This window comes from Pongo pygmaeus, chromosome 6 (genome assembly GCF_028885625.2).
Source record: "Pongo pygmaeus isolate AG05252 chromosome 6, NHGRI_mPonPyg2-v2.0_pri, whole genome shotgun sequence".
Lineage (NCBI taxonomy): Eukaryota > Metazoa > Chordata > Mammalia > Primates > Hominidae > Pongo > Pongo pygmaeus.
Window position 1 is genome coordinate 115974518 of NC_072379.2, and position 20807 is coordinate 115995324.

Here is a 20807-nt window from a genome sequence, read left to right on the forward strand (position 1 = left end):
CACTATCTCAAACACTCAAGAGTGTGGTCCTATTTGTGATGGAACATTGGGCAATGCCTGATATGTGCACCAGTCCCTTTGCCTCTCTTGGTCTCAATTTCCCCAAACTGAAGGAAGCTGAGATGTCTCCAAAGATCCTTTCCAATTTGAAACACAGCCTGGATTGATGATTTCACAGTTCATCCAGCAGGAGGAAGGGCTGATGGCTGTGGGACCCCCATGAAAGTGCCTTCGCACTCTCGTGAAGGAATTCACACCAACCTTCAGTGTAACTGAAGACTGAGCAGCTGCCCACGTGCCTGGCCTTCTTCACACCAAGCTCAGAGCAGCTACTGTCATTCCACTGTTCCCACTATCCGAATCCATAGAATAAAAGGAGGAAAGAGTCACTTTGGAAAAGTTAGACAACAATTTGGGGGTTTGGGAATGAGGGAAAGGGGATGAATTCTGACAATTTTAAGAGGGCTGGAGGTAAATGTCAACTATGACAAAGTACTCCGGTAGGTTGTTTTCTACGAGTCTCAGTCTAAATGACCTTACTGTACAGTATTAAAGAATGAGGAAGCACCAATAATTTGATACCAGATGGATGTAATGAAACATCCTGTTAATGTAGCGCTGTAAGGAAGTCATATACAGAATAAGAACCAAATTTTTCAAGAAGACGAGAAGTAGCTATTTCACCTTTCTTTCATTTAATATAAAAAAACGGTGCAGGCAGCCTCTCCATTTTCCCTGAATGTCATCTTTTGGCTGACGGCAGAAGCCAACCACTATTTGCATACTGATGCTCCCATAATTACAGTTGAGTCCCTTAAACATAGTCTCCAAGTTATGATTTGTTTGCAATATAATATAGCAGGGTTACCAACTTTATAAGCAATGCTATGTGTCATTTGCTTTAGGCTACAGTATCACATCATCTTGTAAGCATCAAATAAATACAATAAAATATGACAGGTCTTTAAACTGGGCTTGAAGGGAGATGGGCATTAGCAGATGGCGGACGTGGCCGACTTCTTTCAGGCATCTGCTTATTGTAAGGCCGCCCCAGGCATGAGTTAGCTCTGGAAACCTCTCTGTCAGCATTTTAGTTCACCAATCTTGTATCCCCAAAATTTTCATCCTTCAAGTCGTTTCAGTTATGAGATTCCATGGGTCACATGCATAATATGAGATAGGAATTTTATTCTCCCTTTTTTTCTTGATCTGTACAGATATATTTCTGATATTCCATTCACTAAATTATTTTCCACCATATTCACCCAATAGTTACAGAATATTGCCAGACCATTCATCTTCTTTTTAATTCCCTTCAGATTCTAAGTGAGAAGGAACTCTCATTCCCTAAAGATTTTTTATATCAAGGGGACAGTAATGCAAAGCAATCCCTTTCTGAGGCTTTTGCTCTTACAAAAATACAACACACCACAGTACCAAAGGACACACGTCCCCACCTTGTTACATCAGATTTTAATATGGCAATAAATGCCTTGAAAAATACACATTTTAAACTTAAAAGGGTATTGAAAGCCATTCTTCTCCAGGTAATTACCAATTACCCCTAAGGGTGGTAGCTGTAAAATCACTTGATCAGACAAAAGTCTCGGTCTTTTCAAAAATTAAAGTTAAGTCAGGGGCAGTTCATTCTGCTTTCTTTACTGTTCCCATCTGAGAGAAGTATAGAATTTCTTAATTGGGACCATTTATGGGAAGACATTGAGACAGGTCCTTTGAGACCCTTTTTTTTTCTGCTTGGCCAACTGCTCTAGAAAGAAGAAAAGTCGAGGTGGGTGGAGACAGTGGTCTGGGCCCACCACCCTCCCGGTTGAACAGCCTGTCACGCTATTGCCAAAGAGAACTCACCAGGAAGGGAGATGACTGCAGAACACCAGGAGATGGATAGAACAGGGTAGGCTTTAGGTGCAGCATGTGGCCCCCCGTCCTGGGGCCCCCAGGGAGGAAGAGGGGGCTTCTGTTGAGACAAAGGCCACATGCCTTAGGAAATATCCCCCCAGAAAGAACCCGAAGGTCCAGTGTTCTTGCAGATCCAATGGAGTCCTTGTAGAAGGTAAGGTGGATGGTGACGTCTGCTGGGGTCATGTAGGGGTTGTCCAGTCAGCGTTCTTGGGGGCCTTGCATGTGTGCACGTCCAGAGCTTCCAGGCAGTCCTGACAGCGCACGGCGCAGCACCAGTGGAACTTACACCCACACTTGGTCATCCGGGTGACATGGGAGGTGTCGTAGCCTCTCCCACAGCACATGACTTCGCAGCTGTCCATGCCCCGAGAAGTCAGGTTGCACACACGGCCTGCTGTACCCAGGGAGCCTGGAAGACAAGCCAGGGAGTGTTACTGAAAAGGTCTGGGTGGAATCCAATATGCCTCCAGAGGAGGAGTCACGAGGTCCATCCTCTAGGACAGAGCCCTGACCCTCTCTCCCTACAGCCTGGGGCTGTTATACTCGTTCTGCGGGCCCATGCCATGTGTGCAAATCCCATTATGCCAGTTGCAGAGAGTGCAGTGGTGCTGAGAAGGCCGAGCCCCAAAAAGGTGAACATGAAACTTTGGATTTCCTTGGACACCCTGAATCCAGCTCTCCCACTTCTGAGTTGGATCAACTTTTCAGATTATCCTTACCCAGCCTTGAATTTAAGGATCCTTGATCGAGCAGAGCCAGATCAGAATAAAAGAAAGATCTATCCTGACTCCGTCTCCCTACGTCAAACCACATTAAGGAAGCAGTGACCAAGGTTAGCTCTCTTGAAATTTGTCAGGGCATGGAGCCCTCAAAGGGAGGGAATTTTATCTCCATAGACCTGATTACACTGGCTTATTAGAAAGCGAATAGAACTCTGGTTCTGAAGAGGAGACATGGGCATCATTTGTGTGAGACCCTGAGGAAGGAGAAAGGCCCCACCAGGTTTATCATATTAACTGTCTCTCCTGCTGCAGTCTAGCAGGACATATAGATGTGTGCGAGGTCCCAGGTGAAGCCACGATTCAAGGCCTTCAAAAAACAAAATTTGCATAGAAAATCTGCTAGGAATTACCAATGGAACATTGTCTTAGTTAGTCAGGGTGATGTTTGCTAAATGACAATCCATATTTAGGTATTTGTTTCTGAAAAATAATTTTAAAGCTAGAAAGCCCATTCATTTACACTACTCTTGGGGACGCACTCTGAATTCTTTTGTAAGCACATTATCAGACAACAGAACAAAGCGTAGTAGACATTTTGGGAGAGTATGCTGGGCTTACCATGATCCTTTCTACTTCCTCCCCCACAGAGATGGGCACCTGGCAGCCATGTTGTATAACATCACCCTGCTCACTGGTGACCAATGATTGGACCAGGGGCAATCACCTGACTTGTGCTGGGCCAATCAGGTAAATTCCCTGTTGATTTGTGATTTTGACAGAGATGGTCACTATTGCCACTTAAAAACTCAGTTGCTGTTGGCAGCTGTACACCATGGTGAGGTCTGTGGACTCGAGGAGGTCCACAGAAAAATAGAAATGAAGCAAATATACAGTGACAGTGAAGACAAGACATGGAAAGAAATGCTGCCCAGATCCTGAACTATTTTCTGGTTCTGCTTCCATTTCTCCCTGAGGCCTGACTGCATTCCAACGTTTGAGTTCCTAGAGACTCTGTATCCTTATAAGAAGCTTCCCCTTGTGGCTTAAACTGTCCCAGTTTCTATTGCTTGCTATCAACAATCCTACCTAATTGATAAACCTAGAGAAGCTAAACCCTTTTTTAAAAAACAAAACAAAACAACTTATATCAGGATGAAAAAGAGTGACTTAATTCATTTTCAGTTTCTCCATCATTTAGCTAGGAATGTCTTCCTTTTGATATCTCTCACAATGCCTCGTGACTGTCTCTCTGTTTATCACAGTCCGCTCTGTGTTGGAATTATCTACAGAAATGTCATGTTGCCCTGCCTGTTCAGGATGACCAGGGAAGCAGCAAGGTTCAAGCAGGGCACCGGGTCAAGAAGAGGAGAGGGTGGGGCAGCACTTGGTTAGAATGATTGGCGGCGGAGAGCAGGAAGACTGGCCGGGGAACTTCATGAGGACAGGAAGGATGGCAAAAGGCCGGGGTCAGGGTGGAGGGTGGGTCAGCCAGGGATGGCTTCGAGCCTGCATCGTGCTGAAGAAGCATGGGGTTAGAAGAGGCAGCAGCTCAGCTTGGATTCCAGGCAGCCATCAGGACAGTCCTCAAAATTTACTGATTATGCGGAAAGGACTCACTGCCAAATGCTGCCTCTTCACAGCACACCCATTATTTCATTCAGTAAACATTTAGTGAACACAAACATGTGTAAGACACTGTGCCAGCTGCCTGGGGCTTGGGGCACAAAGGAGAATAAAATAAATAGGACCAAGTTCCTATTCTCAGTGAATCCTCTATATGGTGCAGAGTTAAATATGTAAAGAGACACTTACACTACTTTGGGTTGTTTGATTTGCTAAGGACCTACTGTAACCCACAGTACAGTCATGTGCAAAGCACCACAGCAAACAGAGCTCAAAGACAGTCAAATGAGGTTATTTAGAGCTTGGACAATCAGGGTTCAAATCCTAGATTTGCCATGTATCAACTGTGTGGCCTTGGGCAAGTTACTTAAACTTGTTAAGCTTCAGTTTCCTCCTGTGCAAAACTGGAATAAAAATAGTTCTTTCATCATAGAGCTTTTGGTGAGAACATAATGAGATAATGCATGAAAGTGCCTGGCATAAAATAAGTGCTCAATAAATGTTAACTATCCATGTCTTCATCTAGCAAGTGTTTATTGAGTGACTACTATGTGCTAGGCACAGTTCTGGGAACATGGGATATATCAGAGAACAAAAACGAAGATCCTGCCCTCAGGAGCTTATGTTCTAAGGGCATGAGCCAAGCATATTACAATAGTGATATTTCTTGGTATTAATAGTAGCAAATAGGATCCATCAACTGCACAGTTTTACAGAGGAGGTAGCATTAGAGATAGGTGTAAAGGATGACTAGAAGATTTGCAGGTAAAGAACGGGGTAAACAGCAACCCGGGGAAGATAGAACCTTCTGGCAGAAATTCTGAGGGCAAGTTCACAAAAGACTGCTGATTCAGGGAGGGTATTAGGGACAATGAGCATAGAAAGGGAGGCTGGAGCAACAGGTTAAAGGGTCTGTTGTTGTTGTTGTTGTTGTTGTTGTTGTTTGAGACAGGGTCTCACTCTGTCACCCAGGCTTGAGGGCAGTGGCACGAACACAGCTCACTAGAGCCTCGACCTCCTGGGCTCAAGGGATTCTCCCACCTCAGCCTCTCAAGTAGCTGGGACTACAGGCACACACCACCCCATCCAGCTAATTTTTGTATCTTCTGTGGAGACAGGGTCTTGCCATGTTGCCCAGGCTGGTCTCAAACTCCTGGGCTCAAGTGATCCTCCTGCTTTGACCCCCACCAAAGTGCTGGGATTACAGGTGTGACTCACACGCCTGGCCTAAACGGTCTTTATGCCATGCCACAGTTTGATTTTTATTACAAGGTGGGTAGTGGACCTGTCTAGACCTTTAATTCTGAAAACTATGTCGCGAAGGTAAGTCTGGAAGAGCAGCTTAGGGCAGGGAGGAGGGCTGTTGGAATAGTCCAGACAAGAGATATTGAGTAAAGAAACAAGCAGAACAAATACATGATTGGCTGAAGAGGGTGAACCACTAGAACTTGATAACTCATCGAATTAAGGAGTAGAGGGAGTGTCAAGTAGGAAAAGACTAAAAAAAAGTTAATTTGGCTGCACACCAAGGAGGTAACTGGCACCCTCAATGAGAGCAGTTTCAGTGGATGATATAGATGAATGTGGTGGAGGAGAAGACATGGGGACCCCGAGTATAGATAAAGTTTTCAAGAGGCTTGGTGATGAAGAGGACGAAAGAGAGTAGGGCCGAGAGTGGTGATGAGAGCAAAGGTGGGGCTTTAAGATTATTTTAGGCCATTACGTTTTCTGGTGGTATGTTTTGCAGCAGTAGGTATCTGCACAAGGTTTTCATTTCAGATTAGGTTTTCATGTACATAAAGTACAAAAATGGGAAAAACTAGTCATTGCTATTAAAGTCAGGAGGTGATTTTCCTTGGGGAATAGAGAAAAAGAGCGTGAGGCATGCCTCTGGAATACTGGGCCCCTTCAGCCTTTTGATCTGGGCACAGGTCATGTGGATGTGTCCATTTGTGAAAATTCATTGTGCTGTACACATAGAATGTGGGCACTTTTCTGCATTTCGTATTTCAATAACAAGAAGAAGGTGGTAGAGGAAGAAAAGAAGGGGAAGGAGGAGAAAGAAGAAGGGGAAGAGGAAGAGGAGGAGGAAGACAAAGAGGAGGAGGAAGAGAAGAGGAGGAGGAGAAAGAGGAGGAGAGGGAGGAGGGGGAGGAGAAGAAAGAAGAAAAAGGAAGAGGAGGAGGAAGAGGAGGAGGAAGCAATGGTGGCATGTGCCAAAGCCAGGAAATGAGCAAAGCTCTGCAACGTGTGAGGAGCAGGAAAGTGTTCCCTATGGCTGGTATACAGTACTCAAAGGGGAGAGTGTCAGGAGATGAGGCTGGAGTGGTGAGGGGAAGCTGCATTGGGAATGGTCAAGGGGTTTAAACTTGAACTTGAGGGCAACAGAATGCTATTAAGGGCTTTCACGCAAAAGGGCAACATGTTCTGATTTGTGTTTCAGAAGGATCTCCAAGGGTGTAGGGCTGGAGTGAAGTGGAGGGGGCTGGAGTGAGGACAAGAAGACAAGTTAGAGACCAATACAGACTCTGGGCAGGACATGAGTGGCCTGGATTAAGACAGTGGTAGTGGGAATTGGAGCGGTTACTAGAGTCAAGAGAAGGTGAGGAGGCAGGACCTGTGGGACATGACGACTGAGTGGAGACTGGGGGAGGATGAGAAAAGTCGAGAAGGTTTCTCAGGTTCTGGCCTGAGTGACTGTTGGTGTTGTTAATTCCCTGACATGGGGGACACTTGGTTAGGGGTCAGCTTAGGGAAAAGATAATGAATTCAGTTTTCAACAGGTTGAGTTTGCTGTGACTGTGGGGATTCAGGTAGAAATGTTTGCTGAAAATACTCTTTGGGACTCAGGAGAGAGGGGGGCACGAAGACTCAGGTTTAGAAATCTTTTGCGCAGTGGTGGTAACTGAAGCCACGGGTGCGAATGAGACCCCCAGTGGGTGTGAAAAGTGCTCTCACTTGGCATCCCAGAAGTGACTCTCAATTTTTACTTTTTTGTTATTGTTCATATGCCCTGAGCAGCAGTAAACATTCTTCCCTTTTATTGATCTGTATTTATCAAAATGGGAATACCGTACCGTGCATTAGAATTCTTTATCTGCCGTAGGGCTTTGGGCTTAAGGGGGCCAGGATGAGGAGGTGAAGTGTCTCGTTCCTGACTCGGACTGTCAGTCTTTCACTGAAATCTAACTTGGTGGTCTTTCTTTCCTGAGTGGCTTACAGCCTAACGAGGTTTGAGCTTGTGGTCTGACTCAGCCTTCTGTAATAGTCATGGTGTCTTTTGTCCCCCAGATGCAGAAAACTGAACCAGACTGTCTGAACAGAAGGATTGCTCAGTGTAGTGACCTCAACACCATCAGAACTCAGAGAGAGGAGCAGACAAAGCTATGACCATTGACAAAAGCTTAACTCAGAAGTGGTTTCAGTAAAGGGAACAAAGACTCTGGCAATGAGATGTCTCGGTAGTTCAATGTTCAGTTATAAAATGCTGGAAAACACAATCCAAACATGCCACTCTCCACCGGCTGCCCAAACAGGGCATAATGAGGACCCAGAAGATGGAAAATGAGAGAGGGTTTTTGAGGATTGAGAGCCACTGATGAGAGAACAGCAGTGAGGTCGCAGCCTTGGGGGGGGGGGCTGTGATGGGCCCCCCTGAGGCATCGGGGCACCAAGGAATGGGCCAAGTGGGCGGGGAAGGGTGGTCCCTGCAGCTGGAAGGGAGGATGAGGCTGCCTAGTGATGGATGACAAACTGGCCCTGTTTGGGGGTTTGGATCTAATTAGATCTAATGACAGGCTGTAGGGCAGAAGGACAGTTTTGACACTTGCTGTCATTTTAGCAGAACATAGAGCCATTTCATAAAAACCCTGAAAAGAGCATTTCCAGAGTGCAGAATCTATACAAAATTGCTGGCATTACTTTCCCCTTAATGAATTACAATAAAGACTCATTATTATCAATAGCAGTAGGGCCATACGGTTCCATTGCTCTTTCCAAAACAGAAAGCATTACCATTATGTTTCCAAATAAAATATAAGAACCAAGAGTATGTGTGTGTGTGTGTGTTTTAATGAAAAGGAGCCACTGACTTTTACCATCTGCCTATTTGTTTAGTTCTGAATCTTTGGGACACATACTTTTAGAGGTTTTTCCCAAATAATATACAAACTTGTTAACTGAGTCACTCACCCTTGCTTGGGCCACAATAGGAACCACTGGGGAAACAAACCCAGCTACATCTATTGGCCTTAATCCCATAAGGGTGAGTTTTCACATTTTCCAAGCTGAATGGAATGAAAGTTCATTCATCCTTTCTCGCTTTTTTTTTTTTTCCCATTCCTTCTTCTTCTTTCTTCCTTTCCCTCTATCTTCTTTTCACTCTCTTTCTTTTCTTTCTGTTCACAACTGGAGCCAATATTTATGGAGCACTTATGTGAGCTAGGCCCCATGCTAAGCATTCTTGCCTGCATTATCTAATTTAATTCTCATAAGCTTATAAGGAAGGTACTATTATTATCACCATTTTGGAAATGAGGAAATGGAGATTCAGGAAGATTAAGTAACTTGCCCAAGATCACACAGGCAGCTGGTGGCAAGGACAAGATTTGCAAGCAGGCTTGCCTGACTCTAGAGCTCAAGCTCTTGACAGTTGTGACATTCTGCCCCTTTGCCCAGTGCCCCGTCCTGGTGCCCGGCCAGGCACCAGAAAGCAGCCTGCTTTATAACATTATGTGACCAGTGAGGCAGCATCTTTCCCGTACTCTCTTCTAATTCTTTTATCAAATGAGTAACTTGCAAAGGTCCTGACATGTCACTTTTTGGGGAGACGGCCTTTTTCTTCAGCTCATGATATGCTGTAGACAATTAAAACACATAAAGTTATGTAAGAAACTGAAAAAAAGACTGGGTTAACATGGTGTCAGTTGCTCATGATGCATTTTTCCTATACTGATATTCCTACTAGATGCCTGTAACCTTTAAGAGAAATGAGAATAATTTGTTTGCAATGTCAGGATGCATGTCTCCAAATTATGTGTACCCTCAAGGTGGTTTTAATATGTCACTGATGTGGCCAAGGCCGAGGACATTGAGCCCTCTCTAGGCAGAAGCAGAACCTTCTGGTTCAGGGAAGCCAATAGCATCAATTTGTATCTCATCAAGAATATAATTACTCAGTCTGATCATCTACCTAACTCTTCATACCTCATTTGAAGATTCTCTGAGCCATTTCCAACAACCATCTTGATCTTTATAGGACAAATATTTGTACCACACTGTATCTACAAAACAAGTGTAGCTGGCTCTTAAAAATACTCCAAAAGAGACATTTTAAAAATAGTTTCAATTACTGGTCCTATCATTAGAGTCTCCCAAATTGATACTTTAAAAGGATAAACATATGTTTGGATTCTTCACATTTAACATGTTTGTTCTACAAAATCATTCATATTGGTTTATAATGTTATTTCTTATTGCAGTTTGATTTACGTAGTTCACCTAAGAGGAAAGTGACAAGTTGGAAATTCATTTCTCTGACTTCCTTTTGCTTTATATTTGTGAAATGTCCCCAGGATGTGTGGCCTGCCTGAGTCCAGAGCCCAACCCCCAGACACAGAAGGTTGCAGACTTGAAACTTCTTGTCATCTTTATACCAAACAATTGTGAGATCATTGTCCTAAACCCAGTGTCTATAAGATCCAGGCAGAGACGTTAAGGTTTGGCAATGTCTGTGCTGTGGGAAGGAGCTGCTTCCAGCCAGATGGACCTTTTGCTTGCCCATATGTGTTGTCCTCATCCCGACTCACACAAGAGCTCACCAATGCATAAGATTAAAAAAAGGACAAAGAATTAGAGTTTCTAAATCACATAAGTTTGGGACCATGTAACACTTTTGGTGGGGCAATGCCGAGGGAACTTGACGGAATTGAGCATCCCATCTCTAGAGCTATAAAATTAATAATGGAGTCAGGGTTCCAGTGTAAAAACATTTCTGTCTCCACTAACATGCATCTTGCTGACAGCAGAGGAGGAACAGAGGGGATTTTGCTAATAGTTCCCAGACCCATACCTCTGGGACCTGGAGGAAGGGCTCCCTCCTCTCTCAATCTCTCTCTCTCTCTCTCTCCCCCCGCCCCCGCCCTTCTCTCCCTACTCTCTTTCTGTCTCTATCTCTCTCTCTCCTCACCTCCTTCTCCCCCCATCCCCTCTCTCTGGATAGGCCTGTGTCTGGAAATTCCTGCCACTCCAGGATGACAGAGGCCCATATGTTGACTATTAGGGCATAAAGCAAGATCCACTTAAGCCTGTCATCCAATAGGCTGTTTCTCCTCTGGTTGACTTACATGTTGTCATTAATGACACAGATTTATTGAGGGAACAAAAGTATGTTAAAGAGCAAATGTTAGAGACCGCACATTCATCCACTGGTCAGGCTCACCCCTTCCTCACATTTGGACTGCACAGCTTAAGCTACATAGGAAAGACAATATCTTCACTCATCTCAGATGATTTTATTCACTGTTTTCATAAGTTGGAAAAGTTTGACTGGCACAGGAAAGCATGTCCCATTAAATTAGCAAATCTTATAATGGAATTAAAGTTGTTATGGTCAGACTCTGTGAGGCTTTCCATATCTGGCACTACATAGCCTACTCAAAGCTATTTCCCACTGTCCTCCACCTGTACCTGCTAACCAGGGTATCTCTTCACTGTCCCACTGAGGTGACTCTGTTGTCACAGTCATGTAGACTGTTTCCTCATAAGAGTTACTCTCGGCCAGGCACGGTGGCTCACGCCTGTAATCCCAGCACTTTGGGAGGCCAAGGCAGGCGGATCACAAGGTCACGAGATCAAGACCATCTTGGCCAACATGGTGAAACCCTGTCCCTACTAAAAATACAAAAATTAGCTCGGCGTGGTGACGTGCCTGTAGTCCCAGCTACTCGGGAGGCTGAGGCAGGAGAATCGCTTGAACCCAGGAGGCGGAGGTTGCAGTGAGCCAAGGTCGTGCCGCTACTCCAGCCTGGGTGACAGAGCAAGACTCTGTCTCAAAACAAAAACAAAAATAAAAAGTTACTCTTATCTGCTGCACTGGCCTTTCCTGTAACTCCTTCCATCAGAAGTCTTCCCATCCTTCCAGATTCAGGCCTACTTCAGCATTTTCTATACAGCACTTTCGGTCTGCAAGCCCAGCTAACCTCCTTCATTAGGCCTGTAATGCACATCATGCCACAGGGCTCATGTACTGTTTGGAAATATTTGATCATGTTTCATGCATCTTGTCTCCCCAGGGACAGGGGTTGGGTCTTATGCTTTCTTCTATATACTGTGTAGTGCTCAGGTGGTCAACACATATGTGCTGATTTATTAAATATTACATTAAAAATAGTGTCTTAAAAATTTAGATCAAGGCCGGCTGTGGTGGCTCATGCTTGTAATATCAACATTTTGGGAGGTCAAGGTGGGCAGATCACTTGAGGTCAGGAGTTCAAGACCAGCCTGGCCAACATGGTGAAACCCCATCTCTACTAAAAATACAAAAATTAGCTGGCCGTGGTGGTGGGCACCTGTAATCCCAGCTACTCAGGAGGCTGAGGCAGGAGAATCGTTTGAACCCAGAAGGCGGAGGTTGCAGTGAGCTGAGATTGAGCCATTGTACTCCAGCCTAAGTGACAGAGCAAGACTCCCTCTCAGGGAAAAGAAAAAAAAATTAAGATCAGCCTTCCTTTTGCCTGATGAGGGCACATTTCTCCAGGGACTGGTCACCCAGTCTTCAGGCACCATGGTGGCAGCAGACCAGCTAAACCTTGGCTCTGTTCAAATGATCTTGCTTGGTATATGGAAAACACATACCAAAAACGTGGCATGTTTTTAAATGATAGAAATTAAAAATGATAAGAAAGTTTGTGGTATCAATTTAAGGTTCTGTTATTGCAAACTTAATTAAACTTAATTAATAATTAATTCACTTACTGAATCAAAGGAACCTTAGAAATTGCTAGATGAAACAGCCATTTCTTAAGAGACCCAGAGAAGTTAATTTGCCCATTAGTCCAATTGGAGAAATAGTAATATGCAGCAATCTGTAGCACCAAAGTCTCCTTATAGATCACACAGGGCTCTTTCCCTAATAATATGAAATTTGCATATCTTTAAAAAAGAGATTTACCAGTACAAAATAGGTGTCATGGGGAAAGCTTAAAATGAAGTAAGCAAATTTGTTATTTTAAAGTATTTTAACTTCATCCTTTTGTTTGCAACACATTTAATTGGTAATTCGAAATGAGTAGTTTCTATTTCCAAAATACAAAGATAAAAGGACATCTATTTGGTAAAGTATTTGTCAGTAGTTCAAACTGTGTCAAAGAATTAGAAATAAGAAAATAAACATTTTTTTCCTGAAAAAAAGTATCTTTTTTTTTAGAAAAAAAATCCTTTTTTCAGTATTCACAATTCAATCTGATTACCACTGTCAATTCAAATTAGGGCACATTTTAGTGTATCCTAAAAATATAGTAATTCTACTAAGTTTGTATTTTAAAAATAACACAGATTTATAGATTATGCCTACAACATCAAAGAGCATTGGATGTGAAAAATATTTTTGCTATGTTAATATGAGAATTAGGAACTACTCAGGGAGGCCACTGATAGTAGTGAGTGAAAAATGCCCCTCCAAGAGTAAAAGAACTGAGTGTCTGCTGCCAGTTAAAAGTGATAGACATAGTCTGCTGATGCATTTGTTCACTTGAGACTTTTTTTTTTGAGACAGAGTCTTGCTCTGTTGCCCAGGCTGGAGTGCAGTGGCGCAATCTCGGCTCACTGAAAGCTCTGCCTCCCAGGTTCACGCCATTCTCCTGCCTCAGCCTCCTGAGTAGGTGGGACTACAGGTGCCCACCACTACGCCTGGCTAATTTTTTTGTATTTTTAGTTGAGACGGGGTTTCACCATGTTAGCCAGGATGGTCTCGATCTCCTGACCTCGTGATCCTCCTGCCTTGGCCTCCCAAAGTGCTGATATTACAGGCATGAGCCACCACGCCCGGCCCACTTGAGACTTTTTATCTCCAGGGGAATAGCCAGGCAAGCAACATCTGAAGCTCCACAAATGCCTCATGAATGTGCCTGAATATGAGGAAAAATTCCATTGAACACTTAAGCTTAAATGGGAATTTTCATAGGCTGTGAGTTAAAAGCTAAGCAGTGCTGGGTGGAGATGTGCTTAGTAATCCCCTTCAAAGGAACCAAGTTATCTTTAAGCTATGAAGCAGCACTAACACACAGAAGAATGCAGCTAATCTAATGAAACTATTTTATATTTTTTTATAATTTGACATTCAATTCACTTCAACACATGTTTGTGTACTAGGAGTTAGGGAACTAGTGAGCAAGGCAGATACAGTTCCTGCCGTCACAGGATCCTCAGTGTACTCCAATGGTACAGGCAGGTCACAAGCATGTTTATACAAATTCGCTATACACACCGTGGCACATGCTATGCACAAAAGAACATAGCTCTGTTTGGACGTAGGGGTTGGTAGTGAGGATGGAGAAGCAGATAGGTCCTTGACACATTTAAGAGGTCCCAGTGGTACCCGGGATGATGGAGGTGACAAGGAAGGAGTGAAAGGAATGTCTCGCAGGTTTATGCTTGACCACGGAAGTGGGTGGCAGGCAGTACCATTTTCTGAGATGAGGAGGGCTGGGGGAAAACAAGTTTCAGGGGACGGGGCAAATAAGGACTCCAGTTTTGAGCAGAAGCAGGTTGATATAATTGTATGAAATCTGGGTGAAGCTGTCAAGCAGGGAATTGGATACAGGATGATGGTACAGAAGGCAGACAAGGACAGGGACAGCATTTAAAACCATAGGAATGGAGAGACCAAACCAGGGAGAAAGTACAGAGAGAGAGAGCAAAGAGGGTTCAGACAGCCTGGAGGATCTTCAAAATTTGGAGAAGGAGAAACTGGCAACTGAAATCAGAAAGGACCAGTTATTGGAGCAGGAGGAAAAGCAGGGGAGTGTGGTTATAAAGTCAAGGAAATAAGAGTGTTTTGGGAAGGAGGGAAAGGCTAATTATACTATATACCACTAAAGAGTTTGTAAAGAGGGCTCAATGGATAGTAATTAATACTAATTCTACAGCATAATCAATAACTACCCAAGAAAATGGTGAACTTATAAGCCTCAGTGAAACATTTTTTTCTACAATTCTCTTCTGGTCTAGCTATCTTCGCACCTTTTAGATATCAATTCATGAATTTCTATAAGTCTCAAAGCAGAAGGAGATGAATAACTTATTCTTTACCTTGTCAAAATGACATATATAAGATAAGACCTTGTAACAGAGCAATGCAACAACGACTGAAACCTAAACACCACCACTTTCCTGCCCCAGTGTGAGGGTTCTCCAGCACCTAGACTGTGTCCCAGTGCTCGGCTACTGCTTCAAGGACCATGAAGTCAATGACACCATGAGGGTAAGGACTGAGTCTGTTTTCCTCAGCCCTGCATTCCCAGTGATTATAAGAGTGTCTGGCACATAGGAGGATCTCAATGAATATTTGTGCAGTGAAGAAATGAGGGACTTAAGGTGTACTGGTTAGAACTTCACATATTAGTATCTAACTAAGATCCACCCATTGCTATTGGCTGACATATTTTTAATCATGTTTAATCATTAAAAACATGTTCCCTTGTTTTTAATCAGCTGGTGGGACACAATCCCGGCATTCATGAGCTTCTGCAAAGTAGGCCACACCACTGGGCATGAGAGAACACCAGTCTCTCAAAACCATGACTGGGATTGTGTACCCATGGGTTCCGAGTTCTGTTTGCCAAATATGATTTATGTGGGGGAAAAATGTGACACCTTGGTGCTTACACCATTCACAGCCTGGAGTTGTCAACTGGGCTTTTGGGTTTTTCGCAGGCAACAAATTAAACAATGACTGAGCTCCGTTTGTTTTTTGAACTTGACTGGAGAAGAGGTGGAGGGTGGCTTGTTTCCTGCAGTTGGAGAGGAGACCTCAGGGTGACCTCTGGCCCAGGTCAGGGTTTTTACATCATAACTAGTGAAAGTGGCCTGTGATTAGGTGCAGATGCATTCTCTGGAGGGGAGAGCAGCAGCATTCCTCAGTTAGAGATGAACCTATCTCTACCTTAAGGGCTTCTTTGATTTACAGATGCCTGGAGCAGTAACCAGAGTAGATAACTATAGAGCCATCAGGATACTCATCCCAGACAGTCCAGCTTCCAAGATCTAGCCTCCAATTTGGCCTGCAAAATGTCACATGCACAACATCACACGGTTGTACGTACTCTTCAGATCTGAGCTGTGTGGGGGGAGTAATTATAGTTGAACCTCAGAGCACTCACTTTCTTCAATTGAAGACTAGAGGAAAATGTTTTTTGCTGTTGTTCTTGCCATAATAATATCTTCCTTAATTGGTTTTTAAGCTTACTATTTCTTCTTTTTTTTTTTTTGAGACAGAGTTTCACTCTTGTTGCCCAGGCTGGAGTGCAATGGTGCGATCTCGGCTCACCACAACCTCCGCCTCCCAGGTTCAAGCAATTCTCCTGACTTAGCCTCCCGAGTAGCTGGGATTACGGGCATGCACCACCACACCTGGCTAATTTTGTATTTTTAGTAGAGATACGGTTTGTCCATGTTGGTCAGGCTGGTCTCGAACTCCCGACCTCAGGTGAGCCGCCCTCCTCGGCCTCCCGAAGTGCTGGGATTACAGGCGTGAGCCACTGCACCCGGCCAGCTTTCTATTTCTTAGGAGCAATCAAAGGCATTGACACTTTTGAAAATCTGAGGGGCTTGTAATTGAAAACGGCTTCAAGGCAACCTAACCAAAATGTGGGTGAAGCTTGATTCTGATTACTTTTGACCTTCCCTCTTTGTGGGCACCTCACCCCATAAAGTTCCCATGTCCTCATGCTGCCTCTTCATCACACAGGACCTACTCCCAACCACACTCACACACACACACCCTGGGACATAAGTGGCACAGTGAGAAAGGTATGGGTTTTTGTTTTTATTTTTTTTTTATTCTCACAGGCCATGCCATCTTGGGCAAGTTAAGTAACTTTTCGGAACCTCACTTTCCTTCTCTATAAATGGAGGTAATTGCCTTGAAGAGTCAGAGAATATGCACATAAGGTGTGTAGCGCAGGGCCTGACTTGCAGCAGGAACTCAATAAATGTTCTCGCATCCTTCTCCAGCTAGGTCTGTCCCCACCCAGGAATAACCTGGGGTCTCGACTCTGCAATTTTTCTCATCAAAGTTCACTAGCCTGGTAGCGTTATTTCAGGACTTCTCTAGAGGCTGACTTGGTAACTGCTGTCAGTAAAAGCTTTGATGGCTGAAATAATTTAGTTTATTTGCAGTCAAAGAGGGTTCCTGAGGATGCTGGCCTAGGAGTGAAAGAATGCCTCTCTTATACTGGGCAAGCCATGGTGGGAGATGATTTTGGGAGATGTTTATTTAGAGTTATCTAGCTTTCCTTAGCAAGAAATCAGGTACTCAAAAAAAACAAAACAAAACTCATGTCTCCCTGAATTTCTTCTTGCCTAATAATTAAGGAAAATTGGGAATCATAGGCTACCTAAATCACTGATTTTTCAAACTTTGAGGTGTTTAAGTTTGAAAAGCTTGCAGAGGCAGCGCGAGTGGACTCAGCCACTTGGGAGGCTGAGGTGGGAGGATCACTTGAGCTCAGGAGTCGGAGCCTGCAGTGAGCCACAATGGTGCCACTGCAGTCTGGGCAACAGAGCAATAAAAAAAATTAAAATGATGAAAAACAGAAAAACATATAATTTTGGGAACAGCTCCCTAAGATGCTGGTTCAATAGGTTTCTGAAGAGCCACTTCCTTCGGAAAAAAGTAGACTAGACCTTTAGACTGCATCAGTTGCACAAAGCTAATTGATAAAACAAGCCAGCTCACATCAGTCAACAGGCTACCCTGGACAGGAAGCAGTTGCTGACCAGCAAGAGTAAAGCCAGTCAGTTCCAAATACTGATTCCCTAATAATGTTCAACCTCCTCACCACCATTGCTTCCCCAGTGCTGGCAAGTAGAAGGCGCCCACTAAGTTGAATATTAAGTGTGCATGATTTAAAAACAAAAACAACGATGGAAAGCAAAGAAAGAAGCAAAACCAAACAAAATAACCACAACAAAGTAGAGTGAGCAGTATGAGATGTAATGTCAGGAAGGGTTAATGCTGATTTTAAAAGAAAAAATGAAAAACAAGAAATTCTATATTAATTACTTGATTTAAATTTGACTGCAAACTTTTGACTTGTTTTGGAGCCTGGCTATCCCAGGATGATAGCCCATTTTGAACATGTGAGAGTTCCGTTTACCAGAAAACAGGCCTTTCCTAATGCAATAGGATTTTAGCACGGTGGGGTTGGGGGGGCCTTGGTGGTGTGCTTACTCAATAATGTGTGCATGCTGGTGGCTCTTCAGTGCAGACTGAGAAGATGATACACTGACCCAACACCTTCATTTTGAGAAGAGAGAGGCTCCCAGATCCCACTGAGTTAAAGGCAGAAAGCCCCCTTCTTACAGGTCTCAGATTCTCTGTTACAGCCCCTGCCTCTACTAACCAGAGGTTAGAGGACACTCCAGGATGACTCTGTTCTCTCCAGGATGACTGACTTGCTAGAGCACATGCTACAGAAATTTCTAGTAGAAAATGGCCAGGATAAAACCTCAACTTTATTTATTTTTTATTTTTTAGAGATGGGGTCTCTTACTATGTTACCCAGGCTGAGTTTGAACTCCTGGCCTCAAGTTATCCTCCCGCCTCAGTCTCCCAAGGTGCTGGGATTATAGGCATGAGCCACTGTGCCTGGCCAAGCCTCATCTTTAAAAGGCTGTTAGTCACATAACCAAGAGCAAGGCCCTCAGCAGCCATATGGGTGGAAGCGGGTTTTCTCAGTTAAAACTTGCATCTCATACATCTCATACATGTGGCTAATTGCATATGACTCCAAATATATACAATAAAAAAAATTTTAACTATCTGGACTTGTGCTTACATAATATCAAATATCCTAAATCATATTTTTACTCATCTGATGGTCAACAGAATTAAAAAGAAATATTGCAAGGTTTGCATCAACCACTTTGGCATTTTCTTAGGCTCAGCCAAAAAGGACATTAACTAAGTACAGTTCAAATAATTTATAAATAATCTAGGAATCTTACTGGAAATCTGATCCAATACATTGGAACTGGCAACTAAAAAAAAAAAAAAAAAAAGAATAGGATAGATCTTGGTTAATCAACACCAACTGAGAACCAATTTCATATTTTTTAAAGTCAGATAAGCTAAAATTTGTCTAAGACAGAAGATAAATAAGAGAGAAAATAAGTTATATAGCTTCCTTCAGAAAGCCAGCACCTGCGGCTGTGTGCAGCGAGAGGCAGAGTAAAATGGTTGTTGAAAAGACAGCCACAGCCAGGTGCAGTGGCTCACGCCTGTAATCCCAGCACTTTGGGAGGCTGAGGCAGGTGGATCACTTGAAGTCAGGAGTTCGAGACCAGCCTGGCCAACATGGTGAAACCCCGTCTCTACTAAAAATACAAAAATTAGCCGGGCGTGGTGACACATGCCTGTAACCACATCTACTCGGGAGGCTGAGGCAGGAGAATTGCTTGAGCCCAGGAGGCGGAGGTTGCAGTGAGCCAAAATCGTGCCACTGCACTCCAGCCTGGCCAACAGAGCGAGACTCTGTCTCAAAAAAAGAAAAGAAAAGAGAAGAGAAGAGAGACGAGACGAGACAAGATGAGACGAGACGAGACGAGACAAGACAGCCAGGCTCAGGTTTAAGTCCCTGCTCTGCCTCTTACTAACCACAAGTGGGTAGGGAAAATCTTTAACCTCTTAGAGCCTCAGTTTCCTCCCATAAAATGGGATAATAACATACTCACCTTATAGACTTTCTGTGAGAATCAATGAGAGAATGTAGCTGCAGCCCTGGCATGTGATGGGTACCACAGATATATCTGCTATTTTAGGATTAAGAAACAGAATTTCTTTCTAATACAAAGAGTTGAAAAAGCAGAGTACGCAAGAATAACTTAGTAACTTGAAGAGGCAACAGGGATTAGATTCAGAATCACCTCTACGGGTAAAAAAAAATATGGCCTATATTTCATTACAATAAATGTCATACCTGTTACACCTAAGGCAGTACGTATTCCTCAGGTACACCAGCCTGCTTCCCTGTGCAAACTGCTTCAATCCAAAGAACCAGAAAAGACATGCTGGGGAAGAGGGTCCTCTTATATTTGAAATAAGGTTTTTGCTCCCCAAGGCCTTTTCACATATGTGTCCTTGGAGGCAGGCAGGGGCAAGTGTCTAATGTGTCGAAGCACAGGCCAAGGGATCAGACATCCACCCTCTCCTACCAGTGAGATCGTGAGCAGGTCATTCACTTTTCTTATCTGTACAATGGAGAAGGTGATATCTAGGGTTGCTTATCTGACTTAAAAAGTAAGATGTGAATGTGGTTCTTGGTTGGTGTTGATCATCTAGGAGCCACCTCTTATTCCATTTTTTCTGGTTAGTAACAAGTTTCAATGTATTGCTGTCATAGGGCTGCTGTTAGGATCCTACTGTAAGGATAAAATAAGACCATGTGTGCAAGGATCTCAGCCTAGTACCCAGTGCACAGGAGTCAATGCATAGGACTTAAATGATCAAGACAGCAGCATCTCCATGCTCAGTGTGAGAAGCCTGAGGTTAAACAGCTAGTGACTGGTAGAGAGGGGTCAGACCCCTGGGACAATCCTGTATCCAAACACAGGTTTCATGGTGATTTGGCTATAACTTTGGCCTGACAGGTAGGATGACTTGTTAGAGGTCCCAAAGCATGTCAGGAATGCAGTGCGGCACAGCATCTGGTCCTCTGCTCAGTTGTCATTAATCCCTGGGCTGCATGTAGCAACCTGCTCAAATGCTGCAGAGAACTAGCTCATCAAACCATGAAGGCAATTCAACCACTCAGGGGCAAAAAAAGGCTTTGGCTTCCTTGTGACATTCCCTGGTAACCTTGCCTCTTGGTCAATCTAACTGACAGCTGGCTGCCATCCATACCATTTTATTGGTGCCTTTACAATTACTTTGAAATAAAAAAAAAATCAGACTCTAAGAGGATTTTTTTTCTGATAATAAATTCCTTTGCTTTGTACCAAGTCTTAGAAATTGACTTGGGCTGTGGACTCCCATCACCTCCTATGAATTTAGACTTGTACTCATTCTTATTTTGCACTAGAATCTTTACAAAGAATGAGCTAAACCTGGAGCTCAGGGTTGATCAGGAGGAGTGAGAGGTAGAGCATGAACATGTGTAAACCAGATAGGTGGGACAGCTGCGGTATTGAGGCTGACAGAGCTGTTCTTTGAGGGATGGAGAAGGTACCATCTGGAAGGGAATGGTGTGGCTTTAATAAATGAAGGGCCTCTGACACAGCCTTTATTATACACTGCCCACCTATAGCCAAGAGAGTGGGGATAAA

The 20807-nt window shown here is 43.7% G+C and overlaps 1 protein-coding gene across 1 annotated transcript in view; it reads right to left on the reverse strand.

The window, feature by feature from the left end:
• Positions 1-1456: 1456 nt before the first annotated feature.
• Positions 1457-20807, reverse strand: part of WNT2 (Wnt family member 2) — a 45759-nt gene continuing 26408 nt past the window's right edge. Inside the window, exon 5 of the mRNA XM_054495542.2 lies at positions 1457-2329. Coding sequence (XP_054351517.1) covers positions 2100-2329 — 230 coding nt within the window. The 3' untranslated portion in view covers positions 1457-2099. The remainder of the gene's footprint in view (positions 2330-20807) is intronic.